The sequence below is a fragment of the Atta cephalotes genome (assembly GCF_000143395.1).
Source record: "Atta cephalotes unplaced genomic scaffold scaffold00006, whole genome shotgun sequence".
NCBI classification, from domain to species: domain Eukaryota; kingdom Metazoa; phylum Arthropoda; class Insecta; order Hymenoptera; family Formicidae; genus Atta; species Atta cephalotes.
Window position 1 is genome coordinate 5,647,386 of NW_012130070.1, and position 13,171 is coordinate 5,660,556.

At 31.4% G+C, this 13,171-nt stretch overlaps 1 protein-coding gene across 1 annotated transcript in view; it reads left to right on the plus strand.

Moving 5' to 3' along the window:
• The window catches only part of LOC105626763 (A-kinase anchor protein 9-like), a 16,383-nt gene extending 4,580 nt beyond the window's left edge, over positions 1 to 11,803 (plus strand). The window contains exons 7-19 of the mRNA XM_012208058.1: positions 171 to 668; positions 997 to 1,131; positions 1,311 to 1,582; positions 1,794 to 2,467; positions 2,756 to 2,883; positions 3,769 to 3,825; positions 4,964 to 5,131; positions 5,970 to 6,035; positions 6,547 to 6,861; positions 6,938 to 9,795; positions 9,982 to 10,717; positions 10,940 to 11,313; positions 11,692 to 11,803. Of these exons, the coding sequence (XP_012063448.1) occupies positions 171 to 668; positions 997 to 1,131; positions 1,311 to 1,582; positions 1,794 to 2,467; positions 2,756 to 2,883; positions 3,769 to 3,825; positions 4,964 to 5,131; positions 5,970 to 6,035; positions 6,547 to 6,861; positions 6,938 to 9,795; positions 9,982 to 10,717; positions 10,940 to 11,313; positions 11,692 to 11,803 (6,393 nt within the window). The remainder of the gene's footprint in view (positions 1 to 170; positions 669 to 996; positions 1,132 to 1,310; positions 1,583 to 1,793; positions 2,468 to 2,755; positions 2,884 to 3,768; positions 3,826 to 4,963; positions 5,132 to 5,969; positions 6,036 to 6,546; positions 6,862 to 6,937; positions 9,796 to 9,981; positions 10,718 to 10,939; positions 11,314 to 11,691) is intronic.
• Positions 11,804 to 13,171: the final 1,368 nt, after the last annotated feature.

Below are 13,171 nucleotides of genomic sequence, written 5' to 3' on the forward strand. Positions count from 1 at the left end.
TACTTACTTACTTAAATTAAAATTTAAAATTAAATTTAAGTTTAGTTTATTACTTTATTTACTTCGTACGTTCGTGTGTACGTAGTATTATTATTATATATATATATATATATATATATATATATATATATATATATATATGTTTTAAATTATATTTTCTATCCCTTAAGGATGGTAATGCAAGCCTAAACGATCTGAGGACCGAACTCGAAGCACGCCATACCAAAGAGATGGAAGAACTAAGGACATATTTCGAGCAAAAATGCTTGCAAATGGAAAAACAGTATTCTGAGGAAGTCTTTAGTCAACAGTCCAAACGGATTTCCGACAACGACAGCGAAACCGAGGAGCTGACAGATGATTTGTATTTTGGTGGTGCCGGAGATTGTTTAAATGTGTCGAACTCCCGAACAGCAACACCTAGTGCCATCGAAGAATCTCTGAGAAGCAAGATTCTGGATGCTGAAAATCAAGCACGTCTTGAAACAGAATATGAGGGTAGCATTCAAGCATTACAAAAGGAATTAGAACTGAAAGTAAATGAAATTCAGAATGTCAAGGCTGATTATGAGAAAACGCTCAAACAACAGAAAGAATTGTATGAGTGTCAAATTCACGATATCGAGGCAAAATTGAAGCATACATTGATTGTACCTACTGTGCACCAGGTGAGGAAAAATTGTTCATTTATAGTGACTGTTACACTGATATGTCAACAACAGCAATTCTTATCTTTAATATGTGCTGAAAATTCATGTATGAAGTTGTAAACGCATGGTGTGATCAGAATGCATTATCACTACATTTCTCATCTTAATGCTATTTTCATGATCTTCTGTGATCAGTAACGTTTGTGATCTCATTTATTGTAATTAATACATTTTTTGTTATTGTGCAACAACAAATAGATTAATTGTGCTCCATTCCGATAACTTATATTAAAATGTAAATTTATTTGTAACTAACGTATTGCCGTGTGACTTCCTTTGCATGTAGTATTGTCAGACAGAATGGGAAGTATTGGAAAATGGTGAATTGTCGAGTCTGCGTGATGCATATAATCATCAACTAGAAGAGCAGATTGCGCTAGCTAGACAGGATATTGTCAACGCTCTTCAAGAACAATTTCAGGTAGATGTGGATTATGTGTAAAAACTGGGTTCAGAATAACAGCATAGATTAAATCGAATTAAATCATTTCGGTTATTTTCAGAATATGATAATTTTTTAATGCTGTAAAACTTGTGGCTAATGTATTTGGCATTATTATATAGAAGATGCTTATTGTAAAATCTGTTAAAATTGTATAGGTACTATTATCGGTGGAAACAGACAAAGAAGATAATTGGCCGATCGAATTATTAGAACTGAGAGATAAATTCACATCCAATGCTAAACAAGAAATCCAGGAATTGAAAAAAATACATGCCACTGAATTATCTCGTCTGAAGGATGAACACAGTTGCATTATAACACGAATGCTTGAGCAACATCAAAAGGAAATTATTAGTCTTAAAACGAATACTGGTGACAAGCAAGAAATTAGTCGTGTCGAAGCTTTAGAAAATATCATGGAAGAAAGGTAAATATTGAAACATTATTTTATGATTTAGCAGATAAACAATTTAATCATTAAAAAAATGTCTAAAATTGAAATATTTTATATTTAAATTAATTTAACACATACATTGAAAAGACATTTAGAGTTTTTTCCTGTTATATAATATGATTATGTATAATATGTATTAACTATGTAATCATTGCTTCAATATGTTATATCTCGTTTTTATCAGAGATAGTCTGTGGAAGGCATGTGTAACTCTTAAGAATCTAATTGGAGAATTAGTTAACTATTTCTCTGTTTGTGAAGAAGAAGTTAATAATACTCTGATCAATGAAGTTTTAAAAAGACAATTGTCAGAGTCCACTTTTATCGATGAAGAGAATTTAAATAAAAGTAACACCGTTTTGTCTGAAATATCGCATAAGAATCCATCAAACCAACGAATCAAGAGAGTCCACTTTGCTCCGCAATCCACAAAAATAGCTTCCATTATTAACAGCGATAACAAAATGTTGCAGAATTTATTTGATGAAGACACAGACGAAATATTAAAAAAAGAGCTGAAAGCTTGTTTGAGACGCTTGAAGTCTGATAGCACACAAGTCCTCAATCTGTCAATATCTGAGAGCGAGAATAAGATCGCATTGTCGTCAAATGATGATCTCTTAGCAAGCAAAATTAATGAAATTAATGAAGCGCTCTCCTTGAAACTAAATCATGCTGAGGCTTTGATCATAAATTATCAAGAAGAAGTAGAACAATTAAAAGTACATATTTTGGAACTTCAACGAAAGTTGATTAGCGCGGAAAGCAAAAAAGAAATTATCACGGAAGGATATGGTGAAAGCGATCTTTCTAGAGGCGATATTGTGTTGCAAGATTTTTCGCAAGTGCAAGAAAAAGGTAAATTTTTATCTCATTTTTATATAATTTAAATAAATATATATATTGTATATATGTATTTTATATATACATTAAAAATAAATAATCATTTATATTTACACTTTTTAAATTTCAAATTGATCATATTATCATTTCAAATTAAAAATTTGAACTTGAATGTATAGATTGCATTAGTTATTCTGTGTCCCAAATATTTTAAAAATTTTTTATTCTTTATATTTTTATTTCTTTTTATTTCTTTATATTTTTCCTATATGATTGACTTTTTTTTTTAAATTGAAATTACAGCTAGACATGTATTATCTAACGGTGGTGGTGACATATCTTATTTATTGCAATTAATAGAAGAGTTATGCAGGCAAAATGATAAATTAATAGATGACGCTAGGAAAGAGAGGGAAGATTTACAACAACAGGTAAAATCGTTTATTTATGATTTTCATTGAAAGTGCATTGTTGCATGATTTTTAATTATTCGATCTTGGTATGACAGTACGGTGATGAACATTGCGGTGTATTGAAAACTTGTCTTTGTAATTCATTAAATCTACACATTTCTGTATATCTATAAGCTTCGTGTTTACAATATTTATACGTATTTTACCGTATCAACAATTAACACTATCATATTTATTTGTTATAGCACATTATTTTATACAATGTAGTACAATTTGTTAATATTATTCGTATATGTTTATTATTTTGATATTTTAATATTTCTTTTGATAAGTAGTATCAAAATTAGAAAGAATTATTATGTTGTGTGTTATTATATGTACATACACATATATATATATATATATATATATATTATGGAGTATTTTAAGAAAGCGAAATATTTAAATTCTTTCATTTTCAAAAAATCTTTGCATATTTTATCTGTGAAATCATAGGCTTTTAAATCTATATGTGCTATTTTAAACTTAATTTTTAATTTTTATTGAAATTTTGTTTCTTCATTCTTATTATTCCATGATTTTTAAATACGAAAATTCTTAGTTTTATTGAGCTTTATTAATTAGATTTTGAACTTTCTAGCAATTTAAAGATATATTCACTTAATTTAATATTCACTCTTTATACATCCTGTATGAAATAATGATAGTATTCTTCAGTAATTTATAAAGCAACCAGAAATTAGAATATTGTGCACATGTGGCAGTTTAAAATTTATTAAAAAATACTATTCATTAGTAAAACAATTATTTAATTAATCAATAAGAGGCATCTTCCAAATCAAAAGTGCAGAGCTCTGTGATGCAGGTTTTAAAAGATTGATTGGCGTTCTATTGTCTTGCCAGCAGGTACCTTTAGAACCTACTCCTACCCCATACATTCACAGGGTTTGCTGCAAAAAGGTAAATTATAGAATTACTAATATTACTGTAAATGCTGTCCGTAAGTTATTTGTAGATCGAAACTAAATTAATATTTATAACATTTCGTTACAATTAAGAAGAATAACACAAATTTTCATTGAAATGTCATTTATCTCATTTCTAATTCCTGTCTATAGCAATAATTGCACATATAGTCTATACTAAAAAGTATATATAATTATTACTATATTTTAAAATATATGTTGCATGTTGTTGCAAGATATAATAATTGCTTTGCATGCTATATTGTAGATGTCTTAATGTATCACTATATCTGAATTTTCCGTTATAGATTTTTCTTATTATGTTACTTATTTTATTATAATCAAAATTTGTTGAAGCGTAATTTTTATATATCCTCTAATTTTGTAGTCATATATATTTGACAATTAACTTAGTATTCAAATATATTTGACTTTTATATAAAATTGTTTAAAAAAATAGTAATTTTTTACATTAAATAATTATATTTATATTTTAATATTGGAATAATCATTTTTTTCTTCGTTTTATTTTCAATATCCTTTCCCGAAAGATTATTCGGTATTACTAACATAGTTTTATAGTTTAGCTTATTTTCTTTTATACTATTTTATTTTATAATGAATGGGGGAAGGGATAGAGTAGACATGGAATTAATTAAATGATTAAAGTATTATTAAAGTATTCATCCAGAGAAAGGTTTCTTTGAAACCTTTCTCTGGATGAATACTTTAATAATACTTCAAAGAAATGTTCTTTTGCTGTATGGTTAAAAAAAAATTTCTTTGATTTGAAAATCATTTTTTTTAATCAAATAAATTTTCTTATTTGATTTTAAAAATATGATGTTTCTATCTTTATCTCTTTTAAAATATTTAAAGCATTGATTTAATTAATTTCCTAATTAATATAATTTTTTTATATATAAATCTTAATTCTAAAAAATTTTAAAAGAATATCATCTTTTTTTCTTATATATATAGATATATAACTGACTATTGTTACATGAAAATGGCTTAAATAGTGCAGCAATTAAACTATTCTACTTTAAGTTAATAACTTTTATCACATGCGCGTATTGTTGCGTATGGGACACGATAATTACCTCTAACTAGAACTACACACGTTTGTTTAGATTGAGGCAGCGGACAAGCAGTTACGAGCAACCCGTCGGTTTCTGGATGAGCAAGCGAGCGAGCGCGAAATGGAACGAGATGAAGCTGCGAAACAAATTCGCTTTTTGCAAGAACAGCTTAAGGAACGCGAGCGCGACAAAGAAAGAGATATGCGTATTACTTCTGAGGTAAAAGCTTTCATTGTGCTTACTTTATTTTTTTTAAACGTGACGAAAATATAATATTTTTTGTTGAGTATAAACACGATATGCTTTTTATAATCACCCGCTGTGGTTAGCTTTAGGGTTTATTATTCCTCAATTAATCCTTAATTAATGCCAATTGATGGACAATATTTATATATACTGAATATTGAAAAATATTGTCTTTAATATATATCAAAACTTTTTTGCAGTATAATTATTCTTAGAATAATCAAAAACAGATATTTTTGATTCTTTAAATTAAAAAATGTTAATAAAGTATGAATCCAAAGGAAATACCATGCAATAATTTAACTTATGGCTAATTAAAGATTAATTTAATACCAACTTTCTTAATTCGCTGTAGTAATTACTGCACTAACCAGGAAATTTCAACTGGCATAATAACTGCCATTTTTAAGATTTAATTAAGTTTCTGTGGTTTTTTTATTTAATATATAAACTTAACATAAACTTAAAACTGCTGGAAAAAGATTGCAGATTGAAAAATGGATCACATAATTTATCCAATATTAGAATATATTAGAAAATAGATAAACTTTTATAGTGCCATGAATATGAATTCTATATTCCTAAATTCTAGTCCTAAAATACGTATTTTGTAAAACATGTACTTTGACCAGCAGATTCCTTAAGATAATTGTTTTGAAAATAGTATAATATAGAATGTAAGTTTAACTACCAATTGAAAGGGCTATCGGAAATTAATTGTATCGCCAATTAGTATCACGCATCACGACTAATTGTATTAACACAAGTTTTTTCTGCACTCTGGTTTTGGTTTTCTGTTTGTCGCACAAAGCAGTCTGAGCTATCATCTGAAAGAACAGACATCCCTGAGCTTCAAATGACTGACATCAATGCAGCTGTGAGTGTTATATTTAATTTGATTTTTTAACTTTTTCTACGACTTTTCATCGTCATACAGTGGCTAAGAAAAGTATCCACATTTGTCAAAATATTTTAATGAGTTATGTAACAATTTACTTATTTATCTATATTTACAACATAACTACCAAAATGCATTAAAATATTTTACAAATTTTTTGAATAATCTTGAAATAAAGTATTTAAATGTGTCGTAATAAAAAAAAAAAGTTCAGACTACTTATAGAATTATATATCATATTTATTTATCGTCTTGAGTAATTTTTATTTTTTAGTAACAACATTATTTTTTTATTATTAATTAGATAATTATATAATTATTTTTGTTTCTTATCCACTGTACATTAGCTTAAAATAAGTATAAGTAGATATAATACATACCATATCTCCCCATGCTTTACATGTTGGGTCATGCTTGACTGGAAATATAGGTAACATCCTGTAAAACCGATGCGTTGATCGCATATATGTATGTATGTGTGATTTTCTAGGTGGAGGCTCTCGAATCTCAGATGAGAGAGATGTCATCATTAATGTCCGATACCGAGGCGAAGAAATCAGAAAAGGAGAGTGAATTGAAGGCTGCAGTGGATAAAATATGGGTCTTGCGAGACATCATTGCTGACTTGGAGCAGCAATTGCAAGCTAAAATTGAAAGAGAAGAGTCCTTGCAAATGCAAATTAATCAATTGGAAACCGTGATAACCGCGCAAACGAAGAATCAACAAGAACTAGTTCAAGAGTTGGATGCAATTAAATCTGGTAGTGAGAACAGGCATCTGAACGAGCAAATTAATCATTTGCAAGTAAGTAAAGTGAACAAATGCATAAACAATACATATGGAGGGAAAATGATTACGAAAAAGCTCTTTATATTTTTAGGAGGAATTGAATAAACACAAGTTAAGTTCAGAACATTTCAACGTCAATTCGTCTGTCTTGAAGCAGATGAAAGCAGAATTGCATGAGATGCAAAATCAATTAGATAAGAGAATTCGAGAGATGGAATCTGCGCACATGTGTGGTTCCAATTTAAGTTTGAGCCAACCGAGCGAAGATGTATCGATCAGGGAGCAAATAGATGCAACGAGATGTTTGACACCAGATGATCCGTCCTCGCCGCCGATGTTACCGCTGGATCAAGTACTCAAGCTGAAAGATAAAATGCTAAAACATGCACGTGCGGAGGAAGTAGCATTCAAGAGGATCAAGGATCTGGAGATGCAGTTGACAACGATGAAAAATCAGAACGAGGAATTATTAACGGAACAAGAGATCTTGCATCAGACTGCATCTGAGCAATTATTTCAAATTGAAACAATGCGTGGTCGCCTGGAGCAGCACAAACAGAGCGCACCTTTCGCTCAGAAGCAAGCGACATCTCGTTTAGAGTTACAATTACACGAAGCTACCACGAAATATCATTCCCTGGAACAAACCATTACTGATAAAGAGATAGAATTGAAAGAGCTGAAAGCCCAACTTGAAAGGACTAATCAGATGTTGGCAGAGAAGGAAGCAGAAATGGAAAATTTTGTTCAATCGGAAAATGGCGTACTGCAAAAAATCGAGCGGCTGAAAGATCAATTAAAGCTCGTTCAAGAGGAAAAAAAAATGCTACAAATAAAACTTGGAACGCAGGAGCATACTCAGTTAGAATTGCCGCAGTTAATCGATACCATATTGGCTGATAAAAACGAGGAAATCGATCATTTAAAGGAGCAACTCTCTAAAAGGGAGAAACAATTGAATGTCTATTCATCACTCGCTTTGGACGATGTGCAGCTGCGAGAACTAACAAAGCAAGCAGAGGCCAAGAACAGCGCGCGAACGTTGAGCGACATTCTCTCTATTCATTCGGAATGTGAAGAATTCCCTGAAGCTACTCGAGCACCTAATATGACACTTACAACATCGCATAATGTCTCTAGTTTTAAAGTTCCTACGTCCTCATCGAAGAATACGTTACAGATGAACAGTCTCAATACTTTAGAAACACCTTTGCTCGATGTAGATAAGATAGACACGCAAGTACCACCGTTAGATTTGCATTCCAATACACATAGTTATAGCAACGGGAATGTCAGTCACTCGGGAATGGAATTGCATCGTTCCGGAGAGGAGTCAAAATTATCATCTCCCAAAAACAACGACATTATTGAAGACTCTCAACGAGCCGAGGAATTATTCAATGAGAAAGTGAAAGAAATCGAAAACTTATCAAATCAATTGCAAGTTCTACAACACGAATTAGATTTAAAATCTGATTTTTTGAACAAGTATGAAATGGAATTGGTCACCTTGCAGAAACAATATCAAAACTTGCAAGATGAGTTCAAGGAAACTGTCGAAAACTTGGTGCGGGATAAAAATTTCTATAGAGGACAATACGAGTTGGCTCAGGCGTCGGAAAGTAAAATAAAGAAAGATTTAGAGGAAGTAGAAAACATTCTGAAACTGAAGTCGGATGAGCTCGAAGATCAAAATGATAGAATGCAGGTGAATGAAAGGATCATTACAGAATTAAATGCAGAGAATACGAAGTTGAAGAGAGAAATTGAAGATAGAGAAAAGGATCAGATGAAAAGGAACAACTCTTTGCAAGATATGACACAAGAATTACAAAGATTCAAGGAACTTGTTCTAGATAAAGATATCGCATTGGAAACTCTTCAGACGCGCAATATTGAGATAGAGAACGAGAACAAGCAACTGTACGAATTTAAGACAAAGATTCACGCGCGTGAGCAAGAAATTGCCGAATTGCAGGACGAAATCCTACGATTGACGGATGGTTTGAATAACCGGGATCAGGTAATCCGTAAGTTGGAAGAGATGGCGAGACGAATGAGTGACGTTCAGTCGGGAACTTCCTCGCCATCATCTTCTAGCAACAAGGACCAAGAGATCCATCATTTGCAGGAGTTCCTGAAGGAAAAAGACAAGGTAATCAGGCAGATGAGCGATGATAGTAAGAGCCTGCATCGAGCACTGGAGACTATTCAAAACAAAATGAAGGAATCTGGTAATATTGTAGAATTGAGAAGAAAATTGAAGGAAGAACGCAGGCTGAACGAGGAATTGAGGGATATGATGCTGAGCTTGCAAAAGGAATTGGAGCTGAAGGATGCTTCTGTGCGACGTTCGCAGGACGACAGTGATATCGAAGATATGGTCCAGCGAGAACTGAATCTTTCTGCACGATTGGATAAACAAATTATGCAGGTAATTAAGGACGACGAGGTTGTGGATGGAGTAGTAATGGAAGATTATCAGCAAAGAAATAATGAAGTACGTAAGGACAACGAATCATTGAAGAAATTAAAAGATGACTTAGAAGTCGAACGAGATATAATGAGACATCAGATCGCTGAGTATGAGGATCGTATTCTGCAACTAAAGGCAGATTTGACGGAAGAGATGAAGAAGGTGGTCAAGCTGAATAGGGAACTTCTCTCAGAAAGAGACGTGGTGAAGTTCTTGAGGATGGAGATAGAGGAACATCGTCGGATGGCGGAAGTAGGACGAATACAGGACACTGAGTTGATCGAATTTCTGCAAACAAAGTTGAAAGCCTCTCTGGATAACGAGGAGAAGCTTCGTAATGATCTAGCGTCGATGAGACAACAGCAAATTAATTTGGATTCACAATTGATGTCAATGAGAAAATCGATAGAAATTGAAAACATCAGTAGAAACTTGTCAAATTTTGCTGCAACCGCGCAAAATGAATCGGAGAGGTATGTACTAATTTTAAGTTAATTTTTAATTTATGTACTACTTAAATTTATCTGCCCATAATCTTTTCATTGTAATGTTGATATTTACCGATAGAATTTAATTATATTTTATCATATTTTATCAAACAAGGTAACTATATTCCAAAAACAATATTTTGTTTCCTAATCTTTTCTTCTGTATTTAAGAACAAGTGGAAATCTTGAAGAAAGTCGAAAGCACAATGCGCAATTAAAGGAGAATATAAAGAAACTAGAGAACGAGATGAGTAAGTACGAAAAGCGATTAGAGATCGCGACGGAGGAACAAGAAAGACTAATCAGCAGCCTGGCGTTAACCAATGGATTGAAAGAAATTTTAGAGGCAGATCTGCGGAGAACTGCAGAGGAGTTGAAAGCACGAGAAGAGCACTGTAATTATTTGCAAGAACAGGTAAAGATGTTGACTGAAAACATGAAGCACGGTCAACGAAATGCTGAATTCGATGAGATCAAAGAATTGCGCAGAGAGATCAATGACGCTCGCGAAATCAGAATAGAGCTGGAGACCGATATAAATCGTGCGAGACAGGAACTAAAAGAATCCTCAAATCGAGAGTTGAAGCTTACGCGTACAGTGGATTCCTTGAAAGAACGAGAGACAGAACTCAATATGAGACTAGCAATTTCAAAAGAAAAAGAAAGAAAATTCAAGGATTTAATTGAAAATACCAAGGATGTCCCCACAAATTTTATGCAAAAAATTAAGGAATTAAGCGAAACAGTTGAGAAATACGCTATTGAGAACAGTAATCTCGACGATAAAATCGGCAGGATGAGAACAGATAGAGAATTATCGATGCAACGTGTAAAGTTGCTCGAGGGACAGCTGAAAAAACTAAAAAATACACATGCTTCAAGCCAGCAGACAATTCCTATCGAAAGGGTATAACATTTCATTTAATTATTTAAATCTAATTAATCTAAAATTGAAGTGATCAATTCTTGTATCTTAGAATTAAAAGAAGTTGCTAATAATGATTTAATTTTAATATTTTTTTATAATAATTTGTGTGTCGAGATTTCAAAATTAATAATTAACTATAATTGAAAATTGAATTTAACTATGATTAGACTACAAAATAAATAGAATATGTGAATTTTCCAGTTACAAAACTTCTATGGCAAATATTTACGAGTGGAAAGTAGACGGAAAGCGTTGGCTTATCAGAAGAAGTACCTGTTATGCATTGTCGGCAGCTATCAGTATTGCGAGGAAAACACATTATGTGTACTTGCGCAATTGACTCAAGATCAACGCTCTTACGCACGATTGTCTCGCAACAGGAAGGTGCGTTTCAGGATTGCCGTGTTTACTATAATCAGTATACATAGGATGAAATGGTTGATTCAACGCTGGCGAACGGGGAAACGCGTGGGTGCTAATGCTATTATGGGTAGTGTCGATCAATTGATTGATTTGCCGCCTGTCCGGAAAACACCATCAAATCATTCTCCACCCGTGAGAGAAAGAGCAACAAAGTAAGTAAAACGATTATTAAATAGCATTTTTAATAAAATCGATGAAGGAAAGATTTGATGACAGATTGATGAAAGATTGAAAATCTTTAATAAGTGAAGAGGATAAGTTTAAAGGTATTATCCAGTAAGAAAACATGCATTTCTAATTTAGAAATATTGTTATTTGGTGGATTATTTAATTTTTTAATGGAAAAAATATTATCTTGTTAATCAAACACGATTAATTGGTTCAATCAGTTAATTAACGAATATCATAAGAGTTTTCTATAATGATTGCATGCAGATTATTTCGATTGTTTGGTGAAATTTGAAATGAACTGTTTGCATTTGATTTTACAACGTTATTATACATAATATATATTAGATTATATATTTCAGTGGAGGTAGCAGTTTTATGCTCGGACAGTATTACCAAGATGTAAGAAATTTCCAAGAGACATTTGGCGCAGTTATGGCAGAGTCTGGTACTAGTCATATTATCTCAGAATAACATTATATGTATATTTTTAGAATTTGTAGAAGTTTAGCTGTACAGTGTTAATTATGAATAATTCAATCAAATAATTGTTCATCAAATAGTATATCATACAGTTCGCGTTTTTTAAAATGACTCCGTGTTTTTCGAATTCTTTTAAATTTTTGGAGTAATGCTTGATACGTGATTAATTTTGGATTTTTAAATATGTAAATTCAGATAAAATTATAAATCTTAGATAAATGGTCAAGAATTTAAATATTGGTTCTGTATCGAATTATAAAATTTTGGAACATTTCATTCTCTTATTCAGATGTACTTGATATATTAGCGTTTTTTAAATCAGATTTTTACAATATGAAATTGCTCAACTCTTATTATATTTTTCATTTTTGATAAACGCGTTCTGTATTTTATGACTAAATTGCAATCGTCAAAAATCGATTTGCATGGGATTTCTATTTCCGTTCGGCTGTACGATTTGCATCGTCCTAATCCATTAAACAATCAATGAAAAGAACGTAAATTTCGTCAGCTCGACCGGAAATAATTGAAACTGGGCATTTATATGGACTCTGTAATGGACTGCCGGTTTTTATATATTTTTAACTCATTACCGTTTTGCGAAACTTTTGATTGATGCTGTCTATCTCTTTTGATCTTGATGACACAATTTCAAAGTGTCACTGTATTACGAGAAATATGAATAATGAGACGTTATTAATAAGCAAGAAGGATGTATGCATGTAAAGTAGGTTTTAGCGTTGTAAGACACGAGAGGCTTTTATCGAACGTTAAGAAAGTAAAAGCAATTTCTGCGGAATCACATAATCGGTTTTAAGCCAGACTTTGCTTTTATTTACGACATACTGTTATTGTGTAAGTTATCTAAGATATATTGTAGGTAGTATAAATATGTGAACCTGCGTGCCTTGTACGCCGTAAAACGCGTTTATTATTTATTTATCAATGGATTATAATAAGCTTTTTATATATCTCAAGTTGCATGTCGTTTTCCTGATGCCTGTAATAAAGAATCAATTTTTTAATATATTAAATTCTTGTTAAATATAAAAATCGATGTAAAATAGGATAATGTCATTCGAGATGAAGATACTTGTCAAAGATTTCATTTAAAGCATGATCTCATTTGTTATTTTCGTTTTATTACAATATCTATTGTATGCTTATTAACAGTCGGGAAAGGAATATGATTGTATTTTAGTTATATATATATATATATTTCTAAAGCACTATATATATATTTACATATATACAATAGTGTATGATAAAATATATATAATAATCGACTAATCGGTTCTCATTAGCGCTATCGTTTCTCTAAATTTATCTAGATATGTTAGTTAAAAAGTTTTATATATA